The 10047-nt window shown below is 37.9% G+C and overlaps 1 protein-coding gene across 1 annotated transcript; it reads left to right on the top strand.

Moving 5' to 3' along the window:
• Positions 1-3998: 3998 nt before the first annotated feature.
• LOC145562409 (uncharacterized) lies at positions 3999-9600 on the top strand. The gene is made up of 6 exons (XM_081622680.1): positions 3999-4223; positions 5552-5592; positions 5684-5847; positions 6324-6423; positions 6528-6697; positions 8796-9600. Exons 1-6 carry the CDS (start codon positions 4087-4089, stop codon positions 9330-9332), a joined length of 1149 nt encoding a protein of 382 aa, XP_081478806.1. The 5' UTR covers positions 3999-4086; the 3' UTR covers positions 9333-9600.
• Positions 9601-10047: the final 447 nt, after the last annotated feature.

The raw sequence follows: 10047 nt of genomic DNA, 5'->3' as shown, positions 1-10047 counted from the left end.
ATCTGCTTGCTCGTCAAACCTTTCATATTCCCTATCCGGGGTGATCTCGTCAGCCAGCACTTCCAAAGTGCGCCTTCTCTTTGGCATGGTAATCGTTTGTTTAACCCTCACCATTGTGTCCTGCACAGACAAAGAGAAGGTGGGATTCGGGGATGAGCAAAGTAGGTCCATACATTCAAAGACGGCACCCCCAGTCCTAGACTCAGCCGTACCAGGAGACCAGCTAACTACTGTCTTAGGTTTTGCCGTGTGTGTTGATGGTGAATCCATTTATTAAAAAACTATATGCACAAATGGAAAAAGTTTGAAAGAATAGAGAAGAGAAGAGACTATTACCTTTAAGAAATTTGTTGATACACGTCACAAGCGGTGACCAGCTGGGTCAACGAAAACGCAGACGGAAGATTTCACGAAAATGTCTACAGGCGGTGATTAGAGTCTCTCTCTCTAGAAATCCTCTCTTTCTCTCTCTAGACTTGTGAAAATGTCAAAGATGAGAGAGGGTGAGGGGGTAAAAGGTTATTTATAGAGGGGTAAAACGGGGGCATCCCCGTAATTTTCTCAGAAGGTGAAACGATAATAACCGTTCACCAACCCTAGAGTGACGCGTATCACAGGCGCCACGTAACACACCACGTCACCTTTGTGAGGGGCAAATGTTTTGGGTAAAAATACCCTTGATACGTGGCCCAATTAGAAAGGGACATGTGTCGACCCAAGACAGGTCCAACATGGGCCATTTACATCCTGACACGTGGCATCCCTAATCTGCAAAGGAAATGGCTGCCTTCAGGGCCCAATTCCCGTGAAAACTGCTAAACGGCGCAGCCCATTAGGTCAGAATGACCTAAGGGGCGCACATTCCAATGACTCTATAAATAGGGAGATTTTCCTCATTTTTGGGACACGTTCATTTATTACAAAACACCTGAATTCTCTCATATCAGAGAAAACACCTGATCTCGGAACCCGAGAAGGTCTCACTTTTACCTTTTCCGCACCTTTTTATATTCTCCGTACACATAATTACTTGATCTTCGGAGGCGGAACTCCAACCACCCAGAGTCTCCATTGTTTTGCAGGTACAGACAACAGATTCCAGTCTTGGTGACGTAACTCTCACGAGGGACACAGAAAACCCCGAAACAACTCTCATTCTTAGTTGTTTCTACACCCCTAAAATTTATGTCCTTTGGAATGGTCAAACCATTAATGCTTTTAATCCCACGAGGGGAATTAGACAAGGATGTCCCTTTTCCCCCCTATATTTTTGTTCTATGCCTTAACTGTCTTTCTTGTATGATACAGGAGAAGGTTCATTGTAATGACAAGAAACCAATGAAAATTGCCAAAGACATTAACTTATCTCATCTTTTTTATGCTGATGACGTCTTCCTCTTTGGGAGAGCTAATTTGGAAAATATTGAAATTATGATGGGAGTTCTTGACGAATTCAAAAAAAATTCTGGCCTTGCTATAAACATTAATAAGTCTACCATCATTTTTCCTAGGAAAATGGACTTCAACATAAGGAAGTCGATCTTTGAATTCTGCAACATAAAAAATTCTTCTTCCTTTGGGAAATATCTGGGGATTAACATAAGCCCTAATAAACTAAATATAAAGGACTACTATAGCCTCCTTGACAAAACTAACTCTAGAATTAGGGGGTGGCAAAGCAAACTTTTAAACATGGCTGATTATTGCACTCTAATAAAATATGTCCTAAACTCCTACCCCATGTACGCTATGCAAACGAACATCCTTCCTATTTCCCTTGTTGATGAACTTAAAAAAAAACATCAAGAAATTTCTTTGGAATAGGGTCGATAAGGCTAGATACACTCCTAGAACTTCTTAGGGCATTGTTTGCAATCCTATTAATTGTGGTGGCTTGGGGATAAGGAATCTTAGAGTTTGGAACCTTTGTTTCATGGCTAAGCTAGGTTGGAAGCTCCTTACCCAACCTAACAAACTTTGGGCTCAAATTCTAACAAAAAGAAATCTAAAGTACTCGAATTTCGTAGACTACATTGGTAAACCTTCCAATTCTCAAATCAGGAAAGACATTCTCCAAGGAAGAGAAATTCTAAGAAAGGGCCTTACTATTCGTATTGGTGATGGAGAGGATACCTCCCTTTGGTACCACAAATGGATTGGTGATAAACCCCTTTACCTCCATGAAAACATCTCCATTCAGATAGAAAAGGCCATTGGAGAGTCTCTAACATCATACGAGACAAGAAATGGTTCACAAATCCCATTTCCCACCTCCTCCCCCCAATATTCTTCTTAATATTGAAGCTACATACTCCCCTACCAATTTTCCACTCCCCTAAAGAAACTCTTACTTGGTCCCTTCATGTTAATGGTTCCTTCACTATTAAATCGGCTTACTTCTCTTCCATTACTCCTACTATTTCCCCCAACAGTTTTCTTTCGAACTTCCCTTGAAAACGAATGTGGAAAATTCATGCTCCTTTTAAATATAAAATGTTATTTTGGAACATTATCCGAGGCATTCTCCCTATAGGGACTATGCTGGCCACTAGGATTCAACATTTTCATCCTAAATGTACTAGATGTAACTGGCATAATGAAGATAACATCCATTTGTTTTCGTGATTGTCCTAATAGTCTTGCCTTTTGGGCCCTTATATTCTCTGAATTCCCTCTTACAGATTTTAATTTAACTAGTTTTTATAATGATAATTTTAAAAATTGGATCACTCTTAACTTCAATCATGATAAAGGCCGGAAGGTTTTATTCTGTGTTGCCCTTTGGCATCTTTGGTCCATTAGGAATAAAATGGTTTTTGAACAATCTATGGATTTCATTTCTACTTTCTTTCATAAGTTTTACTCGGATTATGCTATCACTATGAAACTGTCTCAGGTTGATATTGAGACTGCTTCTTCGAGTCGAAGTGTCTCTCCTAGAGTTTGGTCTCTTCCTCGACGAGGCTACTAAAACTGAACACAGATGGATCTTAGCTAAGCTAAGGAGAAGCAAGTGCTAGGGGTGTTATCCGCTGCGACAAAGGGAAATGGCAGATTGGCTACTCCATGAAGATCAAAACTCCGAGGCCAGCTTCCTCTGAACTGTTAGCCATAAGAGAAGGTCTCACCACAGCTTGGGAAAGGGGGATTCGATTCTTGGAGCTGAAACAGACGCTCAAGCTCTCACCTACATGTTGCAAACCAACTTACTAAATGGATCATCACTTGGCTAATATCATAAACAACGTTTCTCAACTGCTTCAAAGGGGGTGGAATGTTACAATACTTCATGTCAAGAGGACATCTAACAAATTAGCTCATGATTTGGCTAATATTGGGAGAGGGCAGGAGGATGAGCTGGTTTACCACTTCCACTCACCACTTGACCTTACCTCTTCTTACATGAGGGAGCTTGCAAACACTACATCCATGACTAACTGACCAGGCGGGTTCAGGGGTTGCTCATGAGTCTCTTCGAGGCTCCCCCTCTTTCCTTTACTTTGCTAGTTTACGTATTGCTTTTCCTGCTCCTTTCTTTAGTACTTGTTCGTTTTGGGTTGGCTTCATGTTGTGCAATTTTCAGCATCACCGCAATCATGGAAGCTTATTTTGGTAACAAACTTTGGTTTAATTTGCCTAGATGGTTTTAATCATCTAGTGGATATGTAATATAATTCTCGTTCTTGTTAAAAAAAAAATAAAAAATAAAAAGTTTATCTAAAATTCAATAATCAACCCAGGCATTGTACGGGGCACTAAACTTGTTTATAATAATACGACGTACGTATTACACACAACTAAGAAAAAAAAATTATTGTTCAATTTTGTGCATCGTACGAGCCTAATCTAGTCCATTAATACGAAAGCGAACTCGAATAATTCTATCGACATTTAAATCATTGACCTCGTAAGTGGACCCCTGAGGTTAACCCTTCCACCGTTGATCATCAGAACTTCTCTTACGGTCACTCAACCCACCGGATCTAGGGTTTTAACCTTTCTCATATCTTTCACTCTAAAATATTTCCCCAAACAGCTTCATTTCAATTTTTTCTCTCCTACCAACCAAGCTAAAGGCCTAAAGCTATGGAGTCCAGAGAACCCGACACCAACTACGAGGCCGAGGTTAACGACGATATCAACGATAATCCTTCTTCACATCACAACGATGATGATGATGATGATAGGTCTCAGCCTCTTACTGGCGATGGCGCTAGTCCTGGGTTTGTCCTTTTTTTCTCTACTCTTATGAAATCAAACAAGCATTGAATAGTTTAATTGATTTGATTTTTTTTTTTCTTAGTTGATTGAATTTTTAGTGTTTGTTTGAGTATGTGATGCAATTTGAAAGATGTTGAGTAGCTAATTTGTTACGAATTTGATTTGTTGGGAAGTAAATTTTAGGGTTATTTGAAGTAAGAAGACTTGAAAGTTTGTATTTTCCAGTAATTTTAGTTTTTGATTGATTTCTTGTTCTTAAGTTCCTCGACCGAATAATTAGTTGTCTGCTCATCATTCTCTGATTCAAATTAAACCCAGAAAAGTACTTAATATAACATAATTAATCCAAATTATCGATATTGAATTTGTCTTTAAATTCATATTTGGGAGAATGAGAGAAGATAAATACTGTTTTTGGCTAACTTATCATCAGGGATTGGGAAGGGTCACATAAACTTATAGAAGAACTAATAATAGTGAACCAATGATAACCCTGATGATGGATAAGAGTTTTATAATTCAGGCTCTGTTTGGCGCGTCCAATGCCAGAATTGTGATTTTCTCCCGGGGAATTAGGAGTCTAGGAAAAAGCAGACTAAGATTTGGTTTTTTAGATACGCAATTTAAGAAAGTATCGAATAAAGATAGTGGGTGTAAGATAATGTTGGAGAAAATAAGGGAGAGAATGTGAAGCGGTGGGATTTGTGTAAGGTAAAAGTGAATTAAGTAAGAGACTGTGTGAAAAGGTGTATAGAAATAGAGGCATAACTGCATAAGATGGTAAAAGGGTAAGAAAAAAAATTAGAAAAAAGATTGTGAGTAGAACTAAAAGAAAGGACTATAATGAAAGTGAGTAGAACAAAAAAAAATGGAGAGAGTAGTTTGAAGACTTGTCATTTTCAAGTATCCCCCCCTTCCCCCAATGATTTCTTCTGAATTATGAAGACAGTCATTATTAATCGTGGACATGGACAAGGAAAGAAAATGCTGATGTCGAGAGTAACCTCAGTTTTTACTTTGTAACTACGGAAGGTGCTGTATATTTTAAGACACTTTAAAGGTGTAGGTATGGATGGGGACTTGGAGCTGGTTTTTCAAAAAAACAAAAATTTAAGGAAAAAAAAAAACAAGGGATAATAATCTGATTTCTTAGTTCCTCTTAAGGACTACCTTGGAGTAACTCCCCCCCTCCCTTCTCTCCTTTATATGTTTTCATGGCTTATGCTTGATTTGTTGTGCTTGTGGTAGGAATGGTTAGTTTACTGTGCTTTATGACTTATTGGTGTCTAGTAGGTACAAGATTCTAATTCTAGTAAACATGTAATTGCAGAAAGATATTCATAGGAGGTTTAGCTAGAGAAACAACTGCTGGTTAGTTCTTTGTTATCTTCTGTTCTTGCTATGTACACTTAGGATGCAAGGTTGCTAATGTGAATGATTTTCAATCAAAATATTCTTGTAGCGCAATTTGTCAAGCATTTTGGCAAGTATGGTGAAATCACAGATTCTGTAATAATGAAGGATCGGAGGACGGGTCAACCACGTGGATTTGGCTTCATCACTTATGCAGATCCTGCTGTGGTGGATGCAGTCATTCAGGATACTCACATTCTACACGGAAAACAAGTATGTTAAGTCATGCATGCTTCTGTGGTCATAATTTTGTGCAAAAATTTTGTAAAGAAGATATAGATATATGATTAGGATTAAGAATTCAGGAATCGAACACTGATCTCCTATGTGAAAAATGATCAGCGTGTACAATCAAAGATAAATCAATATATACCAATTAATTCAAATATATTGTAGATCTTTTTAAGCATATTGGTCCTCTCCTTTCCTGGGAACTTTTCTAAATTGTTTGTAGTATATTTAAAGTTATTTTGGTAAATACCGTACGCTTCTCCATAATACTCAATAAAATCTGTCATTTAAAGAATTAATAGTTAGAATTATGTGAAATATAATTGCTAATTCGCTACGGTTCTAATTAATTTGCTTGGTAATGAATACAAAAATGTCAATCTTCTGATAATGTAGAGATCATCTTTACAAGTATAGGTTTGTTTCTCTGTTTTCTTTTACCTTTGTAAATTTTGTAGGTTGAAATCAAGCGGACAATACCAAAAGGTGCAATTGGCTCAAAGGATTTCAAAACAAAAAAAATATTTGTTGGCGGAATTCCTACATCAGTGAATGAAGGTCAGATCACTCTCAATTGCATTTTTGCCCACTTTTTGCTCGATTGATTCAATTAATAGGGAATCTGATGCCGAGGCTTTTTGTTGTATTTAAACAAATTGCAGATGAGTTCAGTGATTTCTTTTCCACATTTGGTGTGGTTAAAGAGCACCAAATAATGCGGGACCATGCTTCTAATCGTCCCCGAGGCTTTGGATTTGTTACTTTTGATACAGAAGAAGCTGTTGATGAACTTTTGTCAAAGGGAAACCGGATAGAGTTTGCTGGAACTAAGGTACTATTTTTAGATAGGCAACTGGTATCATTGTAAAAGGTTTTTTTTTTCCCAAACTGAAAGTTTGACTTGCTAAAATGTTACCTTCATATCGTTGGGTATTTTGGAAAATATTAAATTGCGTATTGTTGATGCGTATTTGGGTTTTTCATCAACTTCTTTGGTTTTGGTTAATCGTGACTTACCTTATTGGTGATACTCAAGGACTTAGTGAATCAATCTTTACTCTTGTGTGAAACTCTAGTGGTCATTTGGTTGACCAAAGTAAAAACTTAAAAAGTACAACTTTGTAGAGTATTAAAATCTTATTTTGGCATGCAAACATCCAAGTAATAATTAAGTGAAGTACTTTGAGGTCCTCACATGATGGGATATGTTTTTCTTAACTCTTGGAATCTTGAAACTTTTTATAGTTCTTGTAGTTAACTCAAATGGGAATTTCCCTAGTGATTTGCAATTTTCTATCAAATCCAACCAAGCTACCCCTTAGGTAGTGTTCTCTTCACCTAAACTTTATTGTATTATCTAATATGAGTTATTAGCTATGAACTTGTCTTATCTAAACCTATTAGTCCTAAACTTATACTTCCTCCATTCTCTTCTAAATGCAACACTTCCCATAAATGGAAATGTCATATTAAATGCAACACTCTTTATATGGTAAGTTTTTTAAGTGAATTTCCAGTTTTACCCTTAGTTAAACAATAATACATATTTTAATTATTCAAACACCACTCTTGACATTAATTAAACCCAAGCTACTCCAACCCCCAAACCATTGTACCGGTGACTTCACCTCCCCCCTCTTTCTCTGTCTTGATCCTCATTTCCCCCATAATCACCGTAACGTCGACTGAAACCACCACTACACCCACCAAAACTACCACAACTCCCACTGAAACCACCACCACTCCCATCAAAAACCACTGAAACCAACACTACACCCACATAAAAACCACCAAAACTACCACAACTCCCACTGAAAACCACCACCATTCCCACTGAAAACCACCGAAACCACCACTAAACCCACCGAAACTACCACAACTCCCACCAAAACAAGCGAAAACCACAAATCCCTCTCCTTCGCTTCAATTCTGGAATTTTCCCCCAAAATTCACCAAGAACCCTAATTTGTTTACCTTATTTGAGCATTTGAGTTCCAGATCTGAAATCCAAATTGTCGTCTTTTTGAAAATGAACAACATATTCATGGATCTAAGTAATGAATCTCCTTAATCAATCAATTTTTTTTTACCTTATTAGAGCCCTCGTAATTTTGGGTGAGCATGGTGGGGTGCTTTAAAACTGGTGGGTTTGGAAAGTTTTGATGGGAGTGGTGGAGTTTTCAGGAAGTTTTGTGAGAGAGGTGGAGAATTTGACTGTTTTGGTGGGAGTGGTAGTGGTTTCAGGAAGTTTCAGCTAGTGGGAGTGATGGGTATTTTGGTGGTTTTCAGAGGAAGTGATGATGGTTTTGGTAGGAGTGGTAGAAGTTTTGGTGATTTTCGGTGGGGTTGTTGATGGTTTCCGATGGGGCTGGTGGTGCTTGAGGTGGGGTGGGTTTTTCAGTTCACATGGGTATTACGCACATTAACACTTAATCTCTCCTTTAATTAAAATGCTTAAGCTTATGTAGGACCAAACTTTTACCTTCTCTCTCCACTTTCTTAATTTCTGTGCAAAAGTGTGTGTTGCATTTAAAAGAGAGCGGAGGAAGTATAAACTTAATAGTCCTAATTCCTAAACATATACGAACTTAGTAGTCCTAAACTTGCTTGAACATATTATTCCTTTACTTATCTCATATAAATTTATTAGCTTTGAACTTATCTGATTTAATCTAGGGGTGTTCATAATTACTTGTCCTGCAATACCTGACCCGCTGACCCGTTAACCCGATTCAAATAAACCAGGATATAAGATTATTTCAAATAAAATAATCAAAACGTATCCTCAAAACTTATAGGTTTGGAACTAAACTTATGTAAATGTATTAGACCTGAAATAAGTGAAAATTGGGCGGGGGAATCAGAGCTTTAGTGTGAGTGTGTGTTTTTTATTTTTTTGACAATTAGTTCCGTATCTTTCTTGTTTCCAGGTGGAGATAAAGAAGGCAGAGCCAAAGAAGCCAAATGCTCCCCCACCTTTTTCCAAACGCTATAATGATTCAAGGCCTTCCTATGGTGGGGGATTTGGCAACGATGCATATGGTGGTGGGTATGGAGGAGGTGGTTATGGTCCTGCTTCCTATCGAGCTGGCGCAGCATATGGGGCCCGAGCTGGTGGATATGGTGGGTATGGTGGAAGTGAATTTGGCAGTTATGGAGGATATGGTGCAGGTGGAATGGGTGCATATAGGGGTGAGCTCTCTTATGGATACTCTGGCCGTTACGGTGGTGGTGGCTATAGTAGAGGTTATGACATGGGTGGTGGTGGATATGGTGGGCCCAGTGAGGGCTATGGGGCTTATGGAGGGGCTGCGGCTGGAAGCGGATATGGAGGAGGCTATGATTCTGCAATGGGAGGTAGCTATGGAGGCAGTAGTGGAGGTTCATTATATGGCAGCGGCAGTAGCAGTAGAGGAGGATACAGTAGTGCAGCAGCAAATGGGCGTTATCATCCGTACTCCAGGTAGCAAGATGGTAGAAGAAAGGGTCTTATGGTTCCCTTGGATAAAATCCCTCAAAAGGACTGCCTTTGCTTCTGCTAGTTTGATGTATTCTGTTTGCTTTTCACTTTACTTTTTGTTTGGCATTAAATGATAGGAAGCCTGAGCTCTTGCTTGTACTGATGGAGGCCAATTTGTTCATTGTACCAATGAGTTGATATTTCATTCATGGAGACTATAATTTACTTAAATTTTGCTTGCTAGCTTATGAAGCAATGAAGCATTCTTCCCGTCAGCTTTTTAATGTATTTATGCCTTGCCACGTTTACATTAGTATGACCGTAATATATGTCCAATGCAATACTTTAGATATTTGCAACTTTCAGTAATTATAGATTATAATTAAAAAAAAAAAAGTTAATATTTATTTGGTGAAACATGACTATAGTTGTTTTATGTAAAAATCACTTGGTTAAAATAGAATATGTGAGTTATGAAATAAAATCAAACTGCCCTTCAAATAAAAAAAAAAAAAAGAAAAAAAAAAGGTAATACAATTCAAACTCAAAAGTATAACATGTTATTAGCAATTTGGCGTGTATCAAGGAAAGTATTACTCTCTCCGTCCCTTATGGGCATTTTCACGGGAATTAATAAACATAATAAGTAGTAAAAGTATATTGAAATGGTAAATTTACATTGGGTATGCAAAAAAAGTAGAGAGTGAAAGTAATAAAACTAC

The sequence above is a fragment of the Chenopodium album genome, chromosome 10 (assembly GCF_948465745.1).
Source record: "Chenopodium album chromosome 10, dcCheAlbu1.1, whole genome shotgun sequence".
Taxonomy (NCBI): Eukaryota; Viridiplantae; Streptophyta; class Magnoliopsida; order Caryophyllales; family Amaranthaceae; genus Chenopodium; species Chenopodium album.
This window is presented reverse-complemented; position numbering and strand designations above follow the sequence as displayed.

Bases quoted from the DNA above. Each gene is read 5' to 3' on its own strand.
- LOC145562409 (XM_081622680.1), top strand. From the start codon at position 4,087: ATGGAGTCCAGAGAACCCGACACCAACTACGAGGCCGAGGTTAACGAC. The intron at 4,224-5,551 runs GTTTGTCCTTTT...ATGTAATTGCAG, and splicing joins GGCGATGGCGCTAGTCCTGG to AAAGATATTCATAGGAGGTT. The intron at 6,424-6,527 runs GTCAGATCACTC...AACAAATTGCAG, and splicing joins TCCTACATCAGTGAATGAAG to ATGAGTTCAGTGATTTCTTT.